The following is a 27,188-nucleotide window of genomic DNA, read 5'->3' on the forward strand; positions in this document are numbered from 1 at the left end:
CTTCTTGTACTGATTTCACATCTTTTTTTTTTTTTTACAGGATAAGACTGTCATAGCTCATTTTATTCTGAATGCTTTCTTGTACATTTACACTATTAGGCTGGCTAAAGAGTTCATACAGATTTTCCCATGTTATGGAAAAGCCCTAATGAATTTTTTGGCCAACCCAGTAATATAAGTGTACCCTTGTCTTCTTACATCGCATGTTTCAGTGACAATGTGTCCTCTATATGAGATAAATTCCCATGAAGCTTACCCTGGAGTAGGAAGTGACAACCCACTCCAATATTCTTGCCTGGAAAAAGAGGAGCCTGGCAGGCTACAGTCCATGGGGTCGCAGAGTCAGACATGCCTGAGCGAATGAGCATGTACATGAAGCTTACATTCCCCCATGTGTTTTCACTAGTAGATTAATTTTGTAGCTGCTGCTCAGGGTAAAAGCAAATCCATTTTAAAGCAAATCCCCTTTTAAAGGCTCATCTCACATCTGTGTGAAGCGTGAATGCAAATGCACCCCAGGGCGGCCTCCCAAACCAACTCTCCCCAGGTGACGGCTCAGGCTTTCTTCCTGGGCCCTGGTTTCCCCCTGTGACATGAGGGCCTGCACTGAATCACTAGCGAACCTTGCAGCTGGTCCACAGGTGTGACCGCGGGAAAGAAACTCCACGGAGAACATTCAGAGTGGCTTCAGTCACAGTACATTTCGTCTTTTTGGCATTTAAAATTTTCAGAGTCACCACATCTACTTGGTTCTCACAGCAAAAGATGGAAACCATGAGACCAGCATACGGGAGTGTAAGGTCAGGTGTTTGCTGAAAAGACAGTGAAGGGTCCCTGGCATGCTGTGTGCGGGCCTGCCCTTCCCGCTCACCTTCCTGACCAGAGTCAAATGAGGGCAAGTCACCTTCTGCTGTCAGCTGTGATGCTGCATTCTAAAACAGGACCTTCGGGCACCGGCTCAAAATCCCGAACAATGGATCCATCCATAGCATCCTCGGATCAGCAGGAGAGAGTGGGAGAGGGTCAGAGGTCACTAAAGTGTCAACCGAAGCAATGAGCTGAGTTCAGCATCAACCCTGAGCTTGGTTGAGTACCCACGGTCCTATGACGCTTCCCCCAGCTCAGAAGGGTGAAAAGACTTCCCCACCACTCCCAGGGCAAGAAGGCCACCATCACCATCCACGGCATCCCCAGGAAACTCCCCGTCCATGGAAGTGGCCCATGGAAACGGGCCACTCTGAAGGCAAAGCTGCAAACAGGTAATATTCTTGTTCTCTCCTGGCCAAAGAGGCTTCACAGAATCTAGCAAGATCTTTCAAGAACTTTCTAAAAATTCCCACAGTTTGAACCAGCAATTCTATTTTGGGGCGGGGGCAGGGCGGCCCCCGCGGGGACAGTCTTCCCTAAGTAAATAATCTAAATTGTGGTCAAAGACTTGTGCACAAAAAAGGTTCATCAATGAACTTACGGTTGCCAGGGGGGAAGAGTCGGGGGAAGAGATAGTTAAGGAGTTTGGGATCAACATGCACACACTGCTATATTTAAGATGGATAACTAACAAGGTCCTATTGTATAGCACAGGGAACTCTGCTCAGTGTTATGTGGCAGCCTGGATGGGAGGGGAGTTCGGGGGAGAATGCATACATGTATATGGATGGCTGAGTCCTTTTGCTGTCCATCTGAAACTATCACAACATTGTTAATTGACTATACTCCAAATGAAAAGTTTAATGGAAAAGGGTTCGTCGTGTGTTTTAGGGGACAGACAGCAAACTCACCGGCAGCAGTCTGTGTCCACCTTAAGGGGGCAGTTAAACTCTAAGACAGCCAACAGAGGGACCCAGGCAACTGTTACCACACTGAAGGGAGATAACTAGAGAATATGATGAGGACAAAGTAGTAATAATAACTGGTAATATGATAGGAACAATGAGGGCACCAATGTGAAAGGTGCTTGAGTGACAGAAATAAAAATGCTTTCAATAAATGCAGAGACTTCCCTGGCGCGCCAGTGGTTAAGATTTCACCTTCCAGTTCATGGGGTGCAGGTTCAATCCCTGGTCAGGGAGCTACGATCCCACAGGCATCGTGGCCAAAAAACCAAAACAAAAACAACAGTGTAACAAACTCAATAAAGACTGTAAAAATGGTCCACATCAAAAAATCTTTGGAAAAAAAAAAAATGTGTCCACAACTTTTCAGGATAAGCCGAGGTGGAAAGTCCCCTTGAAACAAATGCTATTAGCAAGACAATGAATTTCTAGAAAGACCCTGCATTGTTATGTGAAATCATGGTGCCTGGTTGGGAGAGCTTTTGGCCTGACCAGACTAGGCCGGGACAATTCTCCCTGATATGCAGAGACCAATTCAATTAAGACCATAAGCCTGCTGGCAGGCAGAGGGCTCTGTGTCAGGGGTCCCCAGGACCACCCTCAAGACTGATGATTCTCCAGGATTCATAGGACTCAGAATACAGGCATGCTCACAGCTAAGATTTACAGCAGCCAAAGCACACAAAGCAAAATCAGCAAAGGGAAGGGCACATGGGGTGAGGTCCAGAGAAAACCAGGCACTGCTTCCAAGAGTCTCTCCCTAGTAGCATGGAAACATATACACTAAGATATGTAAAATAGATAGCCAATGGGAATTAGCTGTGTGACTCAGGGAACTCAAACAGAAGCTCTATAACAACCTAGAGGGGTGGGAAGGGGTGGGAGGTGGGAGGGAGGTTCAAGAGGGAGGAGACATATGTATACCTATGGCTGATTCATGTTGATGAATGGCCAATGCAATATTGTAAAGCAATTTATCCTTCAATTAAAAATAAATAAATTTTGAAAAAGACAGTCTCTCCCTGTGAGTAGCATGGGATGAGCTTAATTCCTCCAGCAACCAGTCATAACAACACGTCAGGTGCTGTCTTCTAGGGAGGTGCACCTGAGCCTCGGGACCCAGATTTTTACTGGGGTCTGGTCACACAAGCATCACCCACGTGGACTGCACAGTCTGGACACAGCAAGCCCCCTGCATCACCTAGGGAAAGATTCATATGACTGTAGGACAGTGTTTGCCAGTGAAGTTCCCAGATGCCAGCCAAGGCCAGCCTTGCCAGCGGGTCTTTGCAGGGACAGCAGCTTCAGGCCACCTGTGCAAACTCTTTTCTGCACAGATCCAGTCCCTCAACCCCTGCTCCATGAGACTCTAAACAGCCAGGTCCTTAATCAAAGCCCCCTGGCAGGAAGAGATACCAAAGAGGAACTCATGGAGGCAGGAGATATCCAGGCTGGAGGCTCAGCTCATGAGCCTCATGACTTGGGAAGAAATGACTGCCTCTGATGGCCGATGATCCTGGAGAAGGAAATGGCAACCCACTCCAGTGTTCTTGCCTGGAGAATCCCAGGGACGGGGGAGCCTGGTGAGCTGCCGTCTATGGGGTCGCACAGAGTCGGACACGACTGGAGCGACTTAGCAGCAGCAGCAGCAGCAGATGGCCGATGATCCAGCCTCCCTGGAGGGTGTGTTACTCTAAAAAAAAGTATGTGTCTGAGGGCTTCCCATGTGGCTCAGCTGGTAAAGAATCTGCCTGCAATGAGGGAGACCTGGGTTCGATCCCTGGGTTGGGAAGATCCCTAGAGAAGGGAAAGGCTACCCACTCCAGTATTCTGGCCTGGAGAATTCCATAGACTGTAGAGTCCATGGGGTTGCCAAAAAAAAATGTGTCTGGGAACTAAAAAAAAAATGATCACTGTGGGTCCTGAGGATGAGGCCTATTGCAGTCTCTGGCTTTAGCCCTGGGCCAGCTAATGGCAGCACTAGAACAGAATGTGAGGTCTATGGGGCTGCACAGGTTCAGTGCTCGATAGTGCCACCATATGGCCAAGAGGGAAAATAGCAATCGTGGACTGATGACCCTCTTGGAAAATGAGCACTGCCATGAATTGCTTGGCAGGAGAGCTACATGGCAATAGAGCCAGATGTTGCCAGACAGTGGAAATGTCTATGTTTTGTACTGAATGTTTCTTGAAATAACTGGGCCATCGGCTAGGGGTATGGGAAAACAAATGGAGACAGTTACCCCTTCACTTGACGTTTGGGACCAGGAACCCTTTCTGTGGATTCAGATAATTGAAGATTGGTTGGTTGGACTTTGAATGAATGGTGAGAACGTGGTTCTAATAAAGGCGGTGAGACGGTATTTGTAGCCCATATTTACTGTTGCTATATAAACAGTTTTACTGTGTGGTCTCAATTTCATAAATATGTGTACACATGTTCAAACAGGAAAAAGAAACTACACTCCAACCTTTTCACGGCAGTTTACCCACGATTCACAGAATGATTTTTTTCCTTTGTGTTCTTAATGTTTTTTGTTCTTTTGTGTTTCTTATGTTCTTATGTTTTTTGATAAAGCCATCTTACCTTCATAATATGAGAAAGACTAGCAAAGCAGTTTTTTCTATAATGACTGAAAAGAGATGTACCATACTAGAGGACGACTGGGTGTAAGATAAGGATAATTTTTTCCCCCACTTCTTCATACATTGATGGATTTTCTAAATTATTCACAATGATCTTCAGTTAGGAGAAAGGGAGCCTTTTTAAAGCTTAAGCCAGGGGACTTCCCTGGTGGATCAATGGTTAAAACTCCGCACCCCCAATGCATGGGGCCCAGGTTTGATCACTGGTCAGGGAACTAGATCCCACATGCTGCAACTAAAACCCGGTGCAGCCAAATAAATAAATAAAGGCTAAGCTAGATATTTGGGCTTGTGGTGGGTTTGAGGGGGAAAACAGTGATGAGAGTGGGGGAGAAAAGAGAGAGGCAAGGAGACTTTTTCCAAAGATACCTCAATGGAGAAGGTGATGCACATGGTAATGACTTGTCACCCCCTGAGGGAGGGCTCACCCAAGAACTGTAACTGGGGCAGGGAGAGCCACAGGAGGAGCCAGGAGCAGAAACAAAGATGGAGAAAAGAGAGCCAGGAGGAGCAAAGAGGACCTGTTGGAGGGGCAGCTAAGGCAGGGAGACCAGAGAACTGGGTGATTTTGCAACTAGGCATGAATGTATGAAGGAGGGCAGAGGGTGGAGAGGGAGCAACTGGAGAAGGTGGAACAGAGTGGTAGGGCTGTGAGCAGGTCAGGGATGGAGGGAGTTTGGACAGGCTGCGGTGACTGCATCCTGGAAGGAGCATGGAGTAGGCAGGAAGCAAGGGCAGTGAGGCTGCTGTGGGGAGTCAGGGATGTCTTGATGGATGGTCCCTAATACTGGGACAACCAGAAAAAACAGGCAGACTTACCCTTAGAGAGAGAGAAACCCTTTGGCCAAAATAGACAGAAACCCCTGTGAGTCTTCCCACTGACTCAAAAGGTGAGCAGAACATGAGAAAATCTGAAGATGGTAAAGCAGAATGCACACTTAGAAAGTCACCAACCTCCCTCCCCACAGGTGATGACAACCAGCAGAAGCCCCCTTGCTTCTGGGCCTTCTCGGTCATCCTAGAGGACTAAGAAAGGGCCTGGGGTTTCCAGAGGAACCAGTGGCGTTCCCAGCAAGAAGATCATGGGGCTGGGTGGAGGGGGTGGTGGATAAGGGCCACAGAAGAGAAAGGAGTGGATGTCTGTAGGGACCTGGAATGGGCCAGGCAGGCCCTGGAGTAGCCCCAGCTCTCAGCTGATCCTGAGGGGCCTAGGGAAATTCAGGGAGGCCTAGGAGGTCATGTAACCACCCAGGGTCAAATATCTAGTATGTCCCTAATGTGGGGCTTGAACTATCTGGAGAGCTCCCAAACCCTCCTGGCTAGTCTTCCTGGCTTGGAACCCACCAAGACCCAGAAGATGTCCCTCTAAGGGTATCTGGAAGGTGAGAGCTATCCTCTACCTAGTTGCCCAAACTGGAACCCAGGAATTAGCCTTAACTCGCTCCATCCTGTCCCCCTCCTGCTCCTGAAGCCAGAGGAGATAGCAAAACTCCGAACTGACTGTCCTCCCCAGGGGGCCAGCCTCACCACACAGTCGTCTGCGGAATGGCCCCCGATGGTCATTGCCATCTCCCAGTCCTGACACTTCCTCCTCTTCTCCTGAATGACCAGCAGAACACCCAAGCAGGCCCGCCAGGGTCTGCTGGCTCTGCCCTGAAGGCTTTGAAAGAGTTCACAGCGGCCACCTCTCTATAGCCTCATCTGACCATCACACCCCTGTTCCTGGGCCCCTGCCCCCTGCATCTTACAGCACTGACCTATTCTCTGGCCTGCCTCTCCCAATCACTCTTCACGGACAGGTCCCAGGTTTGCCCACTTTTCTGTCCTCTTGTGATCGCCCAGGCCTGGACATACCATCTCTGTGGATGGAACTGAATATTCCAAGTGAGGAGACCCAGAGAGATGACACAGCTCAGAGACCCTCAGGCACATCCTCCAGCAAAAGCTGGCGAGCTCCTGGTCCAATGGTCTCCACCCCTGCTCCCACTGTTTCCAAGTCAACAGGCTGACAGCAGCCACACTAACTTCATCTCTCTCCAGTGACTTAACACTAGAGTGAGCCCTCACTTTGCTGCTGCTTCTTGCACTTTGTTCAGAAAGGCTTCTCCAATCTTTGGGATCCTTGAATGTCTGGGAACTCAGTACTAGGGAAATCCCATAAGAGGTGACATAAGCTTACGGGATGTTTTGGCTCCGCCTAATGCAGGGCCACCTACCCACAGCTTCACGGTGCAGTCATAGGAGCCACTGAGGACCTTGGTGTCATCCACACAGAAGTTACAGGAACTCACAATGTGCTCGTGTCCCCTCATAATTTTAAATGGGATCTGAAAAAAGGATAGACTGAGTGAGTTCAGAAGGTTGCAGAATACCAGATTAATATATTTTTTTTAATTAGAATTCTCTTATGGCTTTCATTTATTTTTTAATATATTTTTTAAATCAATAGCATTCTTATACACTTGCAATGAACAATATAGAAAAAAGTTAAGAAAAAACTGCATTTACAAAAGCATCAAAATAGGAATAAATTTAATCAAAAAAGTGTAAAAATTATACACTGAAAATTACAAAACATTGCTAAGAGAAATTTTAAGACTTAAATAAATGGAAAAGCATCCCATGTTCGTGGATTAGCAGACTTACTATTCTTACGAAAATACTCTCCAGAGTGTTTATATTTATTTATTTGTCATTTATTCAACACCATCCTTCTGGCAGACTTCTTTTCTGAAATTGACAAGCTGATCCTACAATTTATAAGGAAACTCAAGGGAAGCAGAAGAGCCAGAACAATCTTGAAAAGGAACAAATGTAGGGGACTCTCAATTTCCAATTTCAAAACAATGTTCAGAACATACAAAGAGACAGTAATCACGACAGTGTGGTACTGGCATAAAGACAGACATACAGACGGAGGTACTAGAGCTGAGAATCCAGAAATAAGCACGCATAGTTTTGGTCACTTGATTTTCAGCAAGGGTGTCAAGATAAATAAAAGGGGAAAGAAAAAACCTTTTCAACAAATTGTGCTGGAACAAGTGAATATTCACATGCAAAAGAATGAAGTTGGACACTTACCTCATACCATATACAAAAATTAACTCAAAATGGATCAAGACCTCAATGTGAGTGCAAAAATTACAAAACTCATAGAAGAAAACATGGGTGTATATCTTTGTGGATTTGCAGTGACCTCTTAGATATGACAACGAAAGCAATGACAATGATAAACTGGACATTATCAAAACTAAAACTTTTGTGCCTGAAATGATACCATCAAGAAAATAGAAAACAATAAAAAGAAAAAATGTTTAAAAGGAAAGTAAAAAAACAACTCACACAATGGAAGAAAATGTTTGCAAGTCATGTATCAGATTAAGGATGTGTATATGGAATACATAAAGCACTCTTAAAACTCAGCAAGAAGGAGACAAACAATACAAATTAAAAATGAGCAAAATATTTGAATAGGCATTTCTCCAAAATAGGTATGTAAATTATCTACACACACATGGAAATATGCTCAACATCATAAGCCAGTAGGGAAATGTAAATCAAAACCATATTGAGCTAAGAGAATAAATCCTAAGCATTCTCATCACAAGGAAAATATTTTTAATCTATTTCTTTAATGTTGTATCTATATGAGATGATGGATGTTCACTAAACTTGTTATGGTAATCATTTCATGATGTATGTAAGTCAAAACATTATGCTGTATACCTTAAACTTATGCAGTGCTGTATATCAATGATACCTCGATAAAACTGGGTTAGGTACATTCAATTGCAGTACCTAAATATAAAAAACAGAACAAACCAACCAACCAAGGAAACATATTGAGGACTTTCTGGTAGTCCAGTGACAAAGAATTCACCTGCCAATGCAGGGGACACAAGTTCAATTTCCAGTGTGGGAAGATTCCACGTGCTGAGGGGCAACTAAGCTGCTGCTCCACACCTGCTCAGCCTGCACTGCAGAGCCTGCGAGCTGCAGCTACTAAGCATGTGAGCTGCAACTACTGGAGCCCGAGGGCCCTAGAGCCCCTGCTCTGCACTGAGAGACGCCACCACGATGAAAAGCCTGCACACCACAACTAGAGAGCAGCCCATGCACAGCAATGAAGATCCAGCACAGCCAAAAATAAATAAATGAAGATTACAGGGCTGCTATATAGATCAGTCTACTAAAAGCAACCCATTATATGCATCTGCCACAAACATCGAAAAAATAAAAAGAAACATTGAGATGCCACTTCATACCTAGAACAATGTCTATAATAAAAAAAAATCATATAACAAGAATTGATAAGAATGTGGAGAAATCAGAACTCTCATATATGGCTAGTGTGATGTAAAATCGTGCAGCCACTTTGGAAAATAGTTCAGCAATTCCTCAAAAATTTTAACATATGTGTTAACTTATGATGCAGTAACTTTACTCCTGGACTGCACCTAAGAAAAATGAAACCATATGTCCAAACTTTAACATGGGCCTTCATAGCCATAGTAGTCATGATACTGAAACTTGGAAACACCACACACCCATGGTCAACTAATCTTCAACAAAGAAGGCAAGAATATACGATGGGGAAAAAACATTGTCTTCAGCAAGTAGTGTTGGGAAAGCTGGACAGTTGCATGTAACTCAATGAAATTAGACCACTGTTCACACCGTACACAAAAACAAACTCAAAATGGTTTGAAGACTTCAATATAAGACATGATACCATAAAACTCCTAGAAGAAAATGGGCAAAACATTCTCTTACATAAATCATATCAATGTTTTTCTTAGATCAATTTCCCAAGGAAAAAGAAGAAGCAAAAATAAACAAATAGGACCAAATCAAGCTTATAAACTTTTGCACAGCCAAGAAAACCATTAAAAAATGAAAAGATAACCTATGGAATAGGATAAAATATTTTAAAATGATGCAATTGACAAGGACTTAATTTCCAAAGTATACAAACAATTTATACAACTCAAAACAAACAAGCAAATAAAAAAAATGGGCAGAAGCTCTAAATAGATATTTTTCCAAAGAAGACATGTGGGTGGCCAATAGGCACGTGAAAAGATGCTCAACATCACTAGTTATTCAGTTCAGTTCACTCTCTCAGTCGTGTCCAACTCTTTGTGACCCCATGGACTGCAGCACACCAGGCTGTCCATCACCAACACCTGGAGTTCACTCAAACTCATGTCCGTTGAGTTGGTGATGCCATCCAACCATCTTATCCTCTGTCATCCCCTTCTCCTCCTGCCTTCAATCTTTCCTAGCACTGGGGTCTTTTCAAATGAGTCAGTTCTTTGCATCAGGTGGCCAAAGTATTGGAGTTTCAGCTTCAGCATCAGTCCTTCTAATGAATATTCAGGACTGATTTCCTTTAGGATGGACTAATTATTAGAGAAATGCAAACCTAAACTAGAACGAGGTGTCACCTCATATCAGTCAGAATGGTCACCATCAAAAAGTCTACAAATAATAAATGCTGGAGAGGATGTGGAGAAAAGGGAACCCTCCTCCACTGTTGGTAGGAATGTAAGTTGGTACAGCCACTATGGAAAATGGTATGGCAGTTTAAAAAAAAAACAACCTAAAAATAGAGTTGCCATATGACCCAGCAATCCCATTCCTGAGCACATATTAAAAAAAGAGGAATACTCTGTCTTGAAAAGATACATGCACCCCAATGTTCATAGCAGCATTATTTACAATAACTAAGGCATGAAAGCAACTTAAGTGTTCATCGACAGATGAATGGAAAAAGAAGACATGGTACAAATATACAGTGGAATATTAGCCATAAAAATGAATGATTTAATGCCATTTGCAGCAACATGGATGAACCTAGATATCATCAGACTGAGTGAAGTAAGTCAGAGAAGGACAAATATATGATATCACTTATACGTGAAATCTTGAAAAAATGATACAAATGAACTTATTTATGAAACAGAAACAGACTCACAGACAGAGAAAACAAACTTACAGTTATCAAAGATGAAAGGGAGGATAAGGATACATGAGGAGTTTGGGATTAGCAGATACATACTATTACATACAAAATAAAAAGCAAGGACCTATTACAATAACACAGGGAACTATATTCAATATCTTGTAATAAACTATGGTGAAAAAGAATTTGAAAAAGAACATATACATACAGAATACACATATCCTGAATATATGTATTTTGAATCACTTTGTTCTACATTAGAAACTAACACAACATTTAAGTCAACTACACTTCTATTTTTTAACAATTGAAAAGAAAAACTGGAAACAATTTAAATGTCCATCCACTGATGAATGAGTAAATAAAATGAGGTATATCCATACAACAGAATATTACTATGCAATAAAAAGGAAATGAAGGACTTCTTTCTTCTGATCTGGTACGTGAAAAGCTTGGAAGTCCCCACTCCATCCTCACAACAAGGAAAGAACTGAACTGAAAAATCTCTTAGGTCCACAAAAGAAGTGAGGTCACAAGCCAAATGGCTGTCCCCCAAATCGGAAAGAAAGGCAGGCAAATACAAAGAATTCCAAGTTACCAGAGCAGAAATCCAGGAGCAGCAACTTCCGTGGGAACCATTGCCAGGATAGGGAGACCTGAACTGTAATTGACCAATTGCTGGAAGCTCGGGTGTGGATAACTCTGAGAGTTAAAACTCCAAAGGGGAATCCAGTTATGGATCTACAAAAAACTCCACAATTTTGTGAGTGTTACCTCCAGGAGCAGTCCTAATCCTCACAGTGAAAACAGGAGGAAAATCCCCTTGTGCTTCCAGCAGGGAAAAGGAACCATTTTGAATATGCCACAGCATCCTGTTCTTCTTAAATTCTGCCCTCAGGAGAAACTAACCAGTCTAACCTGCTCAGATTTTATCAGAAATCAGCTGAGCAGGGGAAAGAGAAGTACCCAACCCTAGCAAGCTCTAGCCATTCTATACCATGTAAAAGTGAAGGGTGGGGGTTTCAGACTAAAAAGCACATGTGAAGTTAACAGTCTAGAGGCACAGGTTCACTAAAAGACAGAAACCTGATCACAGGGCTATAGAATGCTCCTCTGCACCCCACACCTAACAATCACATTACTAAAGGATGGTTGATTGCAGTTCATTTTACCTAGTAAATCATGTCTGGCTATCAAGAAAAAATTACAAGAAACACTAAGAGGCAGAAAACAGTTTCAAGAGAGAGCACAAACATAACATCAGTACCAGACTCAGATGTGGCAGAGATGTTGGAATTATCAGACCAGGAATTTAAAACAACTCTGATGATATGCTAAGGGCTTAATGAATAAAGTAGACAGTTATGCAAAAACACACGGGTAATGTTAGCAGAGAGATGAAAATTCTAAGAAAGAACCAAAAAGAAATGCTACAGATCAAAAACACCATAAGAGAAATGATGATAGGCTTATTACTAGACTACACTTGGCTGAGGAAAGAATCTCTGAGCTTGAGAATATCTCAATAGAAACCTTCAAAACTGAAAAGCAAACAGGAAAAAGACTGGGAAAAAAACCAGAACAGACCATCCAAGAACTGTGAAACAACTTACTACAGGAGGTATAACATACATAACAATACCAGAAGAAGAGAGAAAGAAACAGGAAAATATTTGAAAAAATAATGATTTAGAATTTCCCCCAAACTAATTTCAAACACTAAATCACAGATCCAGGAAGCTCAGAGAACACCAAACCGGATAAATACAAAACAATAAAATAAAAATCTACTCCTACAATTTAAAGCTACAGAATATCAAAGATAAAAAACCCTGAAAGAGGGACTTCTCTGATGGTCCAGTGTCTAAGACTCCATGCTCCCAGTGCAGGGAGCCCAGGCGTGATCCCTGGTCGGGGAACTAGATCGCACATGCCACAGCTAAGAGTTTTCATGCTTCAACTCCTGGAGAAGGGAATGTCTACCCACCCCAATATTCTTGCCTGGAGAATTCCAGGAGGCCATGGGGTTGTAAAGGGTTGGATAGGACTGAGCAACTAACACTTTCTCTTTTTCATGTCTCAACTAAAGATTCCACATGCCACAGTGAAGATTAAAGATCCCATATGCCACAACTAAGACCCAGCAAAATAAATAAATAAAAATAAATATTTTTTAAAAAACCTGAAAGAAGTGAGAGGAGAAAGACACTTTACCTACTGAGGAGCAAAGATAAGCCTGACATCCAGGTTCTCCTCAGAAGCCATGCAAGTAACAAGAGGCTGAAATATTTCAAGTAGTGAGAGAAAAAACTCACCAACCTAGAAATTTCTATCCTACAAAATTACCCTTCAAAAATGAAGGAGAAATAAAGACTTCCCAAACAAAAATTGAGGAAAATTGTTACCAGTAGATCTACCTTGCAAGAAAGGTTAAACGTTCTTTTAAGACAAGAAAAATGATATAGGTCAGAAACTCAGATCTATATTAAGAAAGGAAGAGTGTGTGTGTGTGTGTGTGTGTGTGTGTGTGTGTGTGTGCATGTGCACGCTCATCTTTGTATGATTGCCTCTATGTTTTTCCCAGCAAAAAGTTCACATATATCCTGGCTTCTCCCTTACCTCTTTGGAGCAGTCCTTCAGAGCTTTCTGAGAGGTCATCTCCCATGCTATAGTCCTCGGTAAGCTCCAGGAATAAAACTGAACTGGTAACTCTTACGTTGTGCATTTTTTTTTTCTAAGTTGACAGTGTTGAGTTTTGGGGACCCGGGAGGAGGGATTCGAGGCTCAGCTGCCAGGCAGTGCCCGCACAAATACAGGAACTACGGATGGGGAGGACCAGGTTGGGGTGAGGCAAATTCAGCCCGAGGTTCAGGGATGAGGGGAGGCGGGCATGCAGGGTAGCGGAGCGGTTTCGGGGTTGTGGAAAACACGCTGGTGTGGGGCTGTGAGGAATGAGAGGGCCTTTCCCCTCTAGGTAGCTGGGAGAAGTGGGACAGAAACTGGGCCTCCAGGAGACTAGCTAAGAGGCTCCAGGTCGGGGCTGGGCCGCCAGGGGGCACAGGCAAACTGAGCCAGGCTGCGGACAGGAAGCAGGGCCGGCAGGCGCGGGGCGGGTCAGGGGGCGGGGCCTGGAGCCCAGGGAGCCCGCAGCCGTGGCAGAGTGCGGTCCGGAGAGGACCCGGTCTGTGCTTTTCTCAACGCTCCGCAGCCAAACGCTCCGCGCTTTAACGCAGTACCCACCCCGCCACCCCCAGTCCCTTCTCTGCAGCTGCCTCCGCCTCTAGACAAAACTCTCTTTCTTTTTCTCATAACAAAAACAGAACTTTGGCGTGGGAAAACATCTACCCCCTTCTGGACCTTTCTGGGCAGAGTTCTTTTGGGGTTTATGGGGATGGAGACGGAAACGGCAACCCACTCCAGTATTCTCGCCTGGAGAATCCCATGGACGGAGGAGCCTGGCCGGCTACAGTTTTCAGGGTCGCGACAAGTTGAGTTTTAGGCCAGCTTTTTCACTCTTTTCTTTCACCTTCATTAAGAGGCTATATATAGCATCCCACAAATACATTCTACATCCAAGTTTTCCTGCCTGCCTCTCTGGCCGGGACTTGGTCACAGTTCTGCAGGGCATTGGGAATCCAGGAGCAAAGACCTCAGCCCAGGAGTGTGTGATGGGCTCCTGCTCTAAGGAATCAGGGTGGGAGATGGGTGAGGCCACCGCACTGGCTTGAAGGTCAGCAAATCAGAGGGAAGAGGAGAACAGAGAAATGAGCTCGAGCCAAAATGGCTTGGAAGATGATGGTCAGATCTTCCAGCTTCATCTTAAATGAGCCAAGGAGAGGTTTAGAGTCAATTATTTTTAAAATTTGTGACACATCTGTGTGAGTGTGCATTATTTAAAGGCCAGAGTGAAGCATTAGCACTGAGAATGTTCTCTAGCAAACCATCTCTGGAGAGTGGGATGAAATCGTCTGAAACATTCTTGTATCCTGCACCTTCATTTCAAAAGATGATTTGTAACATTTTCACTGAGCTACACAACCACTTTAACCTTGCTGTATAAACACCTCCAACGTGTTCTGTTTTCAGTCACTGCTCCATCTATTTTTCCTGAACTGCTTTCTCTTACTCCAGTTCTTAATTAGGACTTTTTTGTTGCTGTTTGCCAGAGTACTCCCTTGAGTAACTATTTCTTCAAAGAGACGCATCCTTTCTGAGTTTTTGCAACTCTAAAAAAAAAAATGTCTTTTTGTTGGCTTTATCAAAGACAGCAGTTTGGCCAGGCAGAGAATATTAATACCTAGGTCACAAAGTTTCCTCCCAGAGCTTTATATAACTTCTCAACTTCTGTTAACTTAATGGATCATAAAATCCTGCAGCCAAAAAAAAATTTAAGCCACCTGAATATGCAGGCACCCAAGACTAGTTAAATCCATCAGGGGGCAACCAGTCAATAGAATACTCTCCAAAAAAAAGAACAAGGGGATACATGTATATGTATGGCTGTGTCCTTCACTGTTCACCTGAATCTATAACAACATTGTTAATCAGCTATCAATTCAGTTCAGTCACTCAGTCGTGCCCGACTCTCTGTGAACCCAGGCCTCCCTGTCCATCACCAACTCCCAGAGTTTACTCAAATTCCTGTCCATCAAGTCGGTGATGCCATCCAACCATCTCATCCTCTGTCATCCCCTTCTCTTCCCGCCCTCATTCTTTCCCAGCATCAGGGTCTTTTCAAATGAGTCAGTTCTTCGCATCAGGTGGCCAAAGTATTGGAGTTTCAGGTTCAACATCAGTCCTTCCAACATCAGTCCTTCCTTTAGGATGGACTGGTTGGATCTCCTTGCAGTCCAAGGGACTCTCAAGAGTCTTCTCCAACACCACAGTTCAAAAGCATCAATTCTTTGGTGCTCAGCTTTCTCTATAGTTCAACTCTCTAATCTGCTATACCCCAATACAAAAGGTTAAAAAAAAAAGACAAGGAAGCTGTTTATTAATATGGAAAGAAAAATTGTTAAACCAATTGCAGAAGAGGTCTAAGGTACCCTTCCATTTATGTTAAAACAAAAAAGGGAAGGATCAGAATACACTTGTGGGTATGTACATAAAATACCTCTTTAAGGATATAGAAGGAACTAGAAACATTTGTTGTCTCTGTAGAGGGAAAGGGGGTAGTTGGGGAGGCAGGGGTGCTACAGAGATTGTTAATTGAAAAAAAAATCAAAACACTTCTTATATCTATTGAATTTGATCTTGGGGATATTCTATGGACAACAAAAATAAAACACAATTCCTATGACCTTCTCTAATTTTACTTAAAAATCAGAATAACTATCACAAATAAGTTAAACAAAGCACTGGTACACCCTGTACTTTTTTTCTTCAAGCAGACTTTCCCATGGAGATCCCAATGCACCCCTGCAGGGGGTGCTGACGAAGGCAGTCAGCCATTCAACAGATCCAATTGTGGACTTGACTCCGAGGTCCTCTGACCATTGCAGAAACCTCCATCTCAATTTGATCCCAGGCTTTTCCATCTGTCTGGGGACAGCCTTGCTCCTTCATGCAGTTCAGGCACTGGCCACCTGTAGATTATGTGTCCCTCCAGTCTTGCATTGAACTTGACCATGTCTTGCCACATGAGCACTCCATTCTTTCTTCACCCCAAAGACATATCCTTGTTTCCTTCTCTATTTCACCCACCTGAACCCCACCCCACCCCACCCCCAACACCTCTTATATATGTAGGGTTGACCAGAAAGTTCGTTCAGCTTTTTCTGTAGCTTCTTATGGAAAAATCCAAACTAACTTTCTGGCCAACCCAATGTATTGACTTTTCTGCATCTCCCCTGCATTCCTCCTTACTTTTCTCTCGTACTTATTGTTCCTTTATACTTTTTCTCAGGGAATCCCATGTGCTTGTTTTCTAATTTTCTGTTTCAGTGCTCTGATCTGATTTTTAAAACCTCCGTGGAGGATTTTGGCTTTGAAAATCCTCTTTTTCATCCCCAAGAATTCTCCCTGTTCTGTTCACAGATTATTTCCTCTTTCCAGCCAACAGCCTTCTTTTCTAGCAATGCACTCTCTCAGCTATCACTTAGAATACACAGTAGTGTTGTTGGGGTTTTATTCCTGTATTTTACTGTTATTTGCTGTTGCTTCTAGTGCTGTTTCATGGGTGACAGGGCTCTTTCAATCCTCCGAGGCCATGTACCTGGGAGTGTCACCATGGGGACATTGGAGGGGCTCAGACAGAGTCCCACAGGGTCTGGGTTGAGTCAGGTCCTCTTTCCCAGGATGATTTCCTGAGGTGCCCCGCCTCTCCTCCAGCTGCCCCACTGCAGGCGCTTGGTCCTCTAGGCCCCCTTCCTGCTCTTGAGCTCTCGCCCACTATTGGGAGCAAGCCACAGCCCCTCCCCTTGGGGGCGGCTCTTACCTTGGAGAGGGGCTCCTGGTCACCCCATAACGCCTTCTGGGTCATCCAGGGCATCCAAAGAGTATCGTGCGGTGGCGATTCATCGCCTACGGCCAGGGGGTTCAGTGAGGGCAGCAGCCGGCTGCGCCGCGCCTGCAAGAGCGATAGCCGGAAGCGGCCACAGGCCCTGACCACGTCTACCCAGGGCAGATTGCTGGGCCGGCGATGCGTAACGTCGCGGATGTGGAGCAAGGAGAGCGGCAAGTTACTTTTCTGAGGCGTCTCTTTCCCATCCTCGCTGGATTTTTTTGAGGAGCTGGGGGTACCCGAGGACTGGGAGGCCATCTCGGAGCCCGGCCTGGCCACGAACGGTGGCGCCACGCGCCCCCGCCCCCACCTTGGGACCCACGCGCCCTCCCTGAGCCCGGCCATCTCACTGCCTCCTCTCACCCCGCAGCATGGGTTACTCCCAGGAACATGGGCTTCGAGTTTCTGGGCGCAAGAGGAATGAGGCCAAATGTGTGAAACTGTTTGTAGGGGCTCCTGGACAACCCACTTCACGTTCCACAACAGAGACATGACCCATAAGGTATAGAAGGTACCCTGGATTAATTAAGACGCAGCTGGTAGGGGTGGGTGCACACAATATATAAGGGCATGAAGGAAGTATCTGTCATAATGCTAGTGGAAAACCAAAGAACAAAATGTCACCACTCGTTCTGGAGCAGACTCAGTGCTAGTGTGAAATTAGAACAACAGAGCAAGGGCTGTCATCTCTGGGGTGTAGAAGAAGTGCCTTTCTTCTTTCATTTTTCACAATTGTTCTCATTGTTCTATGATGTTGTTCTGTGATGTTACTTTGATAATGGAAAAAAAAAACCTCTTCACTCTACTTTTTCCTTTTTTAAAAAATATTTACTTTGCTCGTTTTGGCTGCATCAGGTCTTAGTTGCCCCATAGTATGTGGGATCTTAGTTCCCCGACCAGGGATCGAACCCACATCCCCTGCACTGGAAGGCAGATTCTCAACCACTGGCCCAGGAGGGAAGTACCTCCTTCTCTGTTCTCTTTTAAGTTTTTTGTTTGTTTGTTTATTTTTAACATGGACCATTATTTTAAAGTCTTTATTGAATTTGTTACAATATTGCTTTTTGTTTTTAATGTTTTCTGGTCATGAGGTATGTGGGATTTTTGGCTCCCTGCCCAGGAATCGAACCCACAACCCCCTTGCAATGGAAGGCTAAGTCTTAACCACTGGATGGCCAGGGAAGTCCCCTGCTGCTGCTAAGTCGCTGCAGTCGTGTCCAACTCTGTTGGACCCCATAGACGGCAGCCCACCAGGCTCTGCCGTCCCTGGGATTCTCCAGGCAAGAACACTGGAGTGGGTTGCCATTTCCTTCTCCAATGCATGAAAGTGAAAAGTGCAAGTGAAGTTGCTCTGTTGTGTCCGACTTTTAGCGAGCCCATGGACTGCAGCCCACGAGGCTCCTCTGTCCATGGGATTCTCCAGGCAAGAGTACTGGAGTGGGCTGCCATCGCCTTCTCCGGGGAAGTCCCCTGCACTCTCCTTTTCCCAAAGTCTTATCAGAGCACATGAGACGGCCTCAGAGCAGGGACCCAGGGCTACAGTGAAACACCTGGCGCCCGCGTGATCCCAGATGTGGGCACACACTCTTCCATCCTTGGTCCCAGTGCCTTCCTCAGATACTTTGGTGTCTTCTTCCTGAAGAGGCTGAGGCCGCCTGCCCGGATCCTGGGGCTGTGCCACCCACTGGGCTCCTGGCTCCCAGCACCAACCACAGGAGGGAAGGAACCACACCCCCCAGGAAAACAACAAGAATGGGAGAGCGACCACCCTGCTCCCATACGATTCCTTAAGTAAGTCAGACTCTCCTTATCTGAACCTAGCTTTCTTTACCACGAAACCAGAGAAAAGCCTTCACTTCTCATTTCTTTTTTAAAAGTTTCAGGGAATGAAAAATCAAGAAGAAAATACAAAAATGCCATTTTAATTAAACTGTACAGTCTGAATTTCTTTCTCTGACACTAACAGAAGTTAAAAATAGAAATCAATTTCAGCAAACTTCCAAGGCAGGCTTTGAAATGTCAAGGTTTTAAAAAAAAATTATTTCACAGCATGAATTTACATATAAATACAATCTATACAATGTATTAACTGAGTGATCAATGAACTTCCATCCTGGAGGAGGTCTGGTATTGGGACAGGCAGGGGCAGAATTCAATTACTGCCTCCTTAGTGGAAGACGCTTCAGCCTGGAAGAGGAAATAAAAGAGAGTTAGATACAAACAGAAAAATTAGATGATTCAGTGGGGGAGGAATATGAAAATGCCAGGCCTTTCCCTGAATCAAAGGGGCACAAAATACAGAGAGTGACCCACACCATGAAAGAAAGCAGCATTTAATCTGCACTCCTAAGATTCTGTTCCCCGCAAAACACACAGAGAGACTCACTCCACCTCTTATGTTAAGACCCATTTATAAAAGCAAGTTCTAATCCTGGTTTCACTTACCTATGTCATGTATGACCCTTGGGAAGGAACTAAAACAACAAAAAACCATGCTTGCTCTGGGGCCAAAAGCTCCTGAGCTGCCAGTCTTAAACTCAGCTTTGAGCACACAAGAATGTTCATGGCAGCTCTAACTCACCACGCAGAGCTGGGTCACCCTGACTCTAGATCCTTGCTCTACAGCCCCAAACTGGAATACCAAAGGCCCCCAACAACAGCATAGAAGAATACTCTGTGGTGTATCCTATTAAAGAATACTCCATGGCAATGAGAACGAACCAGTTGTTACCAGGACGGTACGGAGGAATCCCACAGGCCAGATGCAAGAGCTCCTAGTAAGGTCCCTTAAATAAATCTCAAAAACAAGCAAGAGTAATCAGCGATGACAGAAGCCAGAATGGCTGCCTTTGGGGCTAGGAGTGGGGATCGTAAGTGAGCAGGGGTTTCTGGAGTGCTGGTTTAGTCCTTGATCTAGGTAAATTCAGGTAGTGAGAATGCATGGAACGATGAGCTTATGATGTGAGTGCACTAAAGAGGGTACTCCACTGTATGATTCCAGGTCTGTGAAATTCTAGAATGGGCAAAGCTAACTTAGAGGGACAAGACGCAGATCAGTGCCTCCTGGGGAGAAGATGGAGTTGGGGGAGGCGGGGTGGCAGACTGCAATGCCATCTAGAACTAGGCCGTACCGTCACTGAAGAAAAGCATCAGGGGCCCTTGACAAGAGTGAGACCTCAGCCAGGTGCTGGGGATGCAAGTAAGACCCATATGGTTGTGACCCTCAAAATGCTTCTCACAGGAGGGACTTCCCTGGTGGTCCAGTGGTTAAGAACCGGCCTTGTGAGGCAGGGGATGTGGGTTCAATCCCTGGGTCCAGGAACTAAGATCCTACATGCTGCAGAGCAACGAAGGCCCTGTGCCACAACCAGAGAGTCCAAGTGCTGCAACAAAAGATCCCGCATGCTGCAACTAAGACCCAAGGAAGCCAAACAAACAAAAAAGTAAATGGAAAAAAAAAACCACCCCTGGCAGGAGACAGATGCAGACAAGTAATACACGGAGTGGAATGAGGCATGAAAGATGGACAGGCCCCCGGTCTCTCTGTGGAGAGTCTAGGAGGCTTAGGGTTGAGGGGCTATGGAAACTATACCTTTAACAACCACGAGAGCAATATTTAAATACACTTCACACCTCTGCCCCTGCCTTCCCCCCATCCCAGGCCCTGCCTCAGTGATAAGTGCTCTCAGGAGTGTAAGAACCCCTCCAGTCCTCTTCTCTGCAAAGATGTACATACAGGTGTACACGGAGAAATCCAAAGGAGTGAGGATGATAGTACCAACTCTATACACTATTCTGTAGCTTTTGGCCTCTTATTGTTAAGTTTCAGATGCCAATCAGCAAGCAGCCCATGTTTTCTGACTGCTATGCTCGGCACACTCCACCACACCTTCCGGATGGGCATCGAGGGGCTTCCAAGTGTGCAAGTGCCTCTCTGCAGGAATGACTCATTACGTGGCCCCAGATAGTCAAGGGTGATGATATCAGGTGTTGGTAACTGCCTCTCTGGGCCTTGCTTTCCCTGCCTATGAACTAAGGGGACACGAGTCACGGGGTGTGTGAGGATTAAAGGAGCCCACACCCACGTGGGTGCCTCCCAGTGCCTTACTGGCACGTGCCTTGAGAAAAGGGAGACCAGAAACAGCACAGCTGCTTCAGGGGGCTCTGGATTAAACTGAAATGCTCATATCTTTGTTTTTGAACCATGAGAATGTCCTGTCTACTGGAAAGACATAAGTGAAAAAGAACATGGGGCTGGCACTTGTCTTTCCAGATAGCAAATAACTATAAGGCCATAGGAATTAAAACAGAGTGGACGGGCTTCCTTGGTGGTCCAGTGGTTAAGATCTGCCTTGCAGGGGACACCAGTTCGACCCCTGGTCCAGGAAGATCCCACATGCCTTGGAGCAACTAAGCCCGTACACCACAACCACTGAGCCTGTGCTCTAGAGGCTGGGAACCACGACCACTGAGCCCATGCTCCCTAGAACCCATGCTCCGCAACATGAGAAGCCTGTTTCGTCTCTCTTCATCCTGGGCCCACACCTGGACTTCCCCTACCCAGTCCTGTGGTAGACAGCAGGGTCTGCCCTGGGCTATGGGCTGGAAGGGAAGAGAAACCAGGACTTGCAGGCAGGGCCATAACAACCTCCAGAACCATCTTCCAATCCATTCCCCTCCTCTGAGGGTCACATGCTACAGTGGAACAAACTGGGATCCTGAGTAACTTTCTCAGTCCCATTGATGCTTCATTGGCTGAGCCACTGGGGTTCAGGGGTTCTTTTAAGTCACAGCTCGTTTATTTACTCTCACTAATATTTACAACTGGCCATCTATCTGGAGAAAGTTAAGTTGGATGCCTATACTACTCTGTTCACAAAAAAAGGAAAATAAAACAACTCAAATAAACTAAATGAAAACAAAACTGAAAAAAGCATGAGGACAGTCTACATACATATACAAAATCTTACATTAGGGAAGGCCTTTAAAAGACAAAATGTAAAACACACCACCACCAACAAAAAAAAAACTAGTAAAATTGAGTGTACCAAAAATTAAAGCTTCTATTCAACAAAAGTCATGTAACAGGTAACACTCTAGAACACAAAGGATGACTATCCAGAATTATTTTTTAGTTTCTAAAAAACTTTTTATAAATTTTTAAATGTTAAAAAAAAAAAGGGTTAGGGGGATACTTCTCTGGCAGTCCAGTGGTTAAGACTCTCTGCTTCCACTGCAAGGGTCACGGGTTTGCTAATCCCAGACCACCTGACCTGCCTCCTGAGAAACCTGTGTGCAGGTCAGGAAGCAACAGTTAGAACTGGGCATGGAACAATAGACTGGTTCCAAATTGGGAAAAGAGTAAGGAGTACATCAAGGCTGTATATCGTCATCCTGCTTATTTAACTTATATGCGGAGTACATCATGAGAAACGCTGGACTGGATGAAGCACAAGCTGGAATCAAGATGCCAAGAGAAATATCAATAACCTCAGATATGCAGATAACGCCACCCTTATGGCAGAAAGTGAAGAGGAACTAAAGAGCCTCTTGATGAAAGTGAAAGAGGAGAGTGAAAAAGTTGGCTTCAAGCTCAACATTCAGAAAACTAAGATCATGGCATCTGGTCCCATCACTTCATGGAAAATAGATGGGGAAACAGTGAGAACAGTGACAGACTTTATATTTTGGGGCTCCAAAATCACTGCAGATGGTGATTGCAGCCATGAAATTAAAAGATGCTTGTTCCTTGGAAGAAAAGTTATGACCAACCTAGACAGCATATTAAAAAGCAGAGACATTACTTTGCCAACAAACGTCCATCTAGTCAAGGCTATGGGTTTTCCAGTGGTCATGTATGGATGTGAGAGTTGGACTATAAAGAAAGCTGAGCACCAAAGAATTGATGCTTTTGAACTGTGTTATTGGAGAAGACTCTTGAGAGTCCCTAGGACTGCAAGGAGATCCAACCAGTCCATCTTAAGGAAATCAGTTCTGAATATTCATTGGAAGGACTGATGCTGAAGCTGAAACTCCTGATGCAAAGAACTGACTCATTTGAAAAGACCCTGATGCTGAGAAAGACTGAAGGCGGGAGGAGAAGGGGATGACAGAGGATGAGATGGTTGGATGGCATCACTGACTCAATGGACATGAGTTTGAGTAAACTCCAGGAGTTGGTGATGGATGGCGAGGCCTGGTGTGCGGCAGTCCATGGGGTCACAGAGAGTCGGACATGACTGAGCAACTGAACTAAGGTGAACTGAACAGAGAACTAAGATACTACCTGCATGCCTCACAGTGTGGGCCAAAAAATTTGTTTTTAGTTTTTTTAATAATAATTCCTAAAAATCAGTAAAACAGTACCTAAAATCCAGAAAAACAGTCTAACAGAGGACAGAACATTGTGAAATGTTCAGGAGCACGTTATTCACAAAGGAGCCCACAGGAAATGCTGAGACACAAAGCAAAGGATACTCGGCCTCGTTACTGATCCAGGAAATGCAGTGAAGATGACATGCCATTCTTCACCCATCAGGCTGCCAAACATCTCCATGCTGCTTGTAGCTGATATAACAACAAGGTACTTCACAGTTCAAATGGATAGAGCCCCTTTTGACAACAGTTTGGTGGTATTTATTCCTTGCTTCTAAGGGCTTCCCTGGTGTTTCAGATGGTAAAGCGTCTGCCTGCAATGCGGGAGACCCGGGTTCGATCCCTGGGTTGGGAAGATCCTCTGGAGAAGGAAATGGCAACCCACTCCAGTACTTTTGCCTGGAAAATTCCATGGACTAGATTTATGTTAAAAATGTGAAACAAAATGTGTATGTTCCTGTGTGTGTGTGTGTGTATGTAGTTGTGTAAAAAAGTCTTCAAAGTTACAAAGCAACTGACAACAGAGGGGACTATGGAGAGAAGAGAGATTTGGGAAACTGGTCACAGTTTTACCTGTAAGATTTGAATGTTCACAGCAATAATATATTTACGTATTACTTATGCAATTAAAAGTTAACTTTATAAAAAGCTGAGTCAACACACAAATCTGTCATTCCTGACATTTGCCTCTAAGCAAACATGGCAAGGTTTCAATCCGCCTCTGCGCTGCCTACCGTCTCAGCAACTCCTGGGGTGACAGGTCTGTGGGCCCTTCTTCACTCTGGCTGTCGCTGCTGTCTGTACTCTCAGAACTACTACTTTTCTCTGATTTTTTATTCTTTTGCTTGCCTTTGTGCTTGTGTTTTCGGTGTTTCTTTTTCTGAAAAAAAGTAAATAAATAACTTTAAGGAGAACAAATAGGTGTTTCCATCCCTTATTCAGCACAATTACAGGCTAATGAGGCATTTGGTTGCTGGAGTCATTCAAAAACAAAACCGAAGCGCCTTCCCTGGTGGTCGGTCCAGTGGTTAAGCACGAAGGAAAAACTGGGCGAAGGTTAGGGGACAGCACACAGGCTGTTGAGAAACAAGGGAGTTTGGTTTTCAAACTTGTCAGCACCAGTTCCTTTCCTTTCACTCCAGGAGAACTTCTCCTATCTTCCATGCTCAAGAATTCTGTTTTCTGGGAGCTAAAAGTGGAGCTGTTTCTAATCAGTTCTCCTACTGCCCAGACCACTGTGGGAGCCCAGCACTAACGTTAACTGAATTAAACGTCTGCACCATAATGCAAAAGAAGATACCGATGTTGAGGTAAGGGCTGTCAATGGTGTTCTTCAAGTGTCTATCACTTCAAATGACAAGCTACAGACCCAAGTCTCTATTGGTAGTGATGACAAAGTAGTTGAGAAATATTCAAACTAATACCTTCTTTTTATATTGAATAATAATCAATATTAAATGCTCTTATTATTTTTTAAACAATTATTTTATTAAAGTTAGTAATTAACTGTTTTATTACTTAATACTCAACCATTATTCTAAGATATTTATTTATTTATTTATTTATTTTCAGCTGCATAACTTGTGGGACCTTAGGTCCCCGACTAGGGATAGAACCCAGGTCCCTGACGTGAAAAGTGCTGAGTCCTAACCACTGGACCACCAGGGAATTCCCAACTCTAAGATATTAAATGTCCTTATTTCCTACTTTTTAATGTTCATGAATTTAAAAAAAAATTAAGTACAATGGAATAAATTAAAATATTCTGTCTGAAAGAAAAACAAAGTGTTTTTGAAATCAAGGGGTTACACTGAATTGATATTAAGTCAAGTCAGTGAGAGACCTGTGGCCACATCCCTCTTTGACTGGCTTCCTGGAGGCTGGGGCATCTGACACCACACACCCAGAAGTTACTCACCTTCTCTTTCTTCCGTCTATGCTCTTTCTTGGTCTTGTGTTTTTCTTTGTTCTTTTTATGTTTCTCTTTGAGAGGTGCCTCAAGTTTTTGACGTGCATCTGAAACACAGACGTAATAAAGACATGAACTAGAGGCACCCATGGGGGAAAAAAGGCTAAATTACTGAATTCAGTAATGACGCAGATAGAATGTTTACCATTAAGGCAGAACTCCAGCCCTACCTCACTGGTAAACAAGCAGATTAGTGTGTCACACTGTAGCTCTGTATTTAGAAACTGCCAGAAACCTCAACCTAAGACCTGTTTGATCCAACTAGTGTTTGGCCACAGCCTTATCTGCCAGATGAAGATAAAGTCAGACTAGAATACCTACAAGCTTTCTGTAATTTAACATCTTTGGGTAAACTCAAAGACGGATCAGAATCTGCATCTGGCTCTGTCACCAGCTCTGTGATCTTTGACATGTTGTTTTCCCATCTGAAAAAAGGGGAAAACAAGAATCCTTATCCCCTTAGGGACATAGAGAGGATCAGAAGGGACCATAAACATGAACCCCAAAGCCGTAACCGCCAGGCCCTCTGAAAGCCTCCTCCCTTTCCAAAAGCACATTTCATATGAGCTCGTCTTATACCTGGAAACACTAAAAAATTAGCATCAAAAGAACATAGTGTACGTGATCATTAAAAATGACTAAACAAGTTGCATGAGCTCAAATTCTCCATCTCCAAATTCCGACCGAATCGTTTTCATGAACTTCCAGTCATCAAACCAGCAGAAGACTATCCAGAGTAGAAACACTGTAAAACATTAAATCAACTTTTATCTACTTAAAAAAAAGCTCCAAGGTATTTCACAAATACAGTTTATTTTTCAAACCAGGTGAACAGATATCTGCAACTTTCTAGTATTATGTTGTGGTCAGATATTTCCAAATTTGACCTCCCCAAACTATTTTTTTTTAATGCTAGTTTTTGGAAAATAACTCATAGACCAAATTAGGTTATTAACTATTACAAAGATATCAAGGGCTGTTCTGGGAAACAGCCATAAGTAACTTAGCTTTCAGGTACTGACACATGTATTTTTAAACTAAGGATCTGAACAACTATAGAGATGAGAAATACATTCACCACAATTTGTCAAGACCTCACACTTTTTACTCCTCTCTGCTTTCTATCATTTCTTTGAAGGCTGGGTTAATTAACCAAACCGATATGTGTAAGTGGGTACTACAGGAAACCATAAAGTAGGTAAGAGAATTTTATGTCATTTATACATCTGGGCCCTATTATCAGATGTGTGTTAACCCAGCTTTCAAAGAGATGATAAACCAGTATAAACATTTTAAGGTGAGAAGTCAATTTAAGCTGGCAACAAACGGAAGTTGTCAACAGACACTGGGGGAGGAGAATGAGCTGTATTTACTGCTGAAAGGATTAGTTTTATTTATTTATTTTTTTGCTACATTAGCCAAAGGATTAAAAATAAAAGTATCAGAATATCCTTCTCTCTACAATTCCTGTTCCATCTTTATGTCCTAGATTTTTAATTTTTTTTTTTAAATTTCTACGCCGCTGCTGCTAAGTTGCTTCAGTCGTGTCCAACTCTGTGCGACCCCATAGACGGCAGCCCACCAGGCTCCCCCGTCCCTGGGATTCTCCAGGCAAGAACACTGGAGTGGGTTGCCATTTCCTTCTCCAATGCGTGAAAGTGATACTAAGGACCCTTCTGTTAAAAAGAAGATTGAAGGTGTCTGAGACTGAAGAGCAGCTACTATCATTTAGGTACAAGGTGGAAGCACTGATTTTCCAAGTGTGGCTGAGAACAGACAAGCGAGGAAGAAATGTATATATTTGGGTGGCCCCATGCTGGATTATGTTAGTGGGTGGAACGACGTGATTAGAGTTGTCCTATCCTAGGGGGAGACTCTGGGTCCATGCAAATGGATGAC

At 44.1% G+C, this 27,188-nt stretch overlaps 2 protein-coding genes across 3 annotated transcripts in view; both read right to left on the minus strand.

Annotated features, from left to right (window-relative positions):
• WDR88 (WD repeat domain 88) overlaps nucleotides 1-17,777 on the minus strand; it is a 47,760-nt gene extending 29,983 nt beyond the window's left edge. The window contains exons 1-3 of the mRNA XM_005893922.2: nucleotides 16,880-17,777; nucleotides 6,695-6,805; nucleotides 905-993 (exon numbers count right to left, since the gene is read on the minus strand). Coding sequence (XP_005893984.2) covers nucleotides 905-993; nucleotides 6,695-6,805; nucleotides 16,880-17,437 — 758 coding nt within the window. The 5' untranslated portion in view covers nucleotides 17,438-17,777. The remainder of the gene's footprint in view (nucleotides 1-904; nucleotides 994-6,694; nucleotides 6,806-16,879) is intronic.
• A 1,093-nt stretch (nucleotides 17,778-18,870) lies between these two features.
• The window catches only part of GPATCH1 (G-patch domain containing 1), a 55,806-nt gene continuing 47,488 nt past the window's right edge, over nucleotides 18,871-27,188 (minus strand). For both annotated transcript variants that reach the window (XM_070388000.1, XM_070387999.1), the window contains 3 exons: nucleotides 25,239-25,336; nucleotides 24,055-24,200; nucleotides 18,871-19,132 (listed from right to left, as the gene is read on the minus strand). In XM_070388000.1, the coding sequence (XP_070244101.1) occupies nucleotides 19,102-19,132; nucleotides 24,055-24,200; nucleotides 25,239-25,336 (275 nt within the window). In that variant the 3' untranslated portion in view covers nucleotides 18,871-19,101. The remainder of the gene's footprint in view (nucleotides 19,133-24,054; nucleotides 24,201-25,238; nucleotides 25,337-27,188) is intronic.

Source organism: Bos mutus, chromosome 18 (assembly GCF_027580195.1).
Source record: "Bos mutus isolate GX-2022 chromosome 18, NWIPB_WYAK_1.1, whole genome shotgun sequence".
NCBI classification, from domain to species: domain Eukaryota; kingdom Metazoa; phylum Chordata; class Mammalia; order Artiodactyla; family Bovidae; genus Bos; species Bos mutus.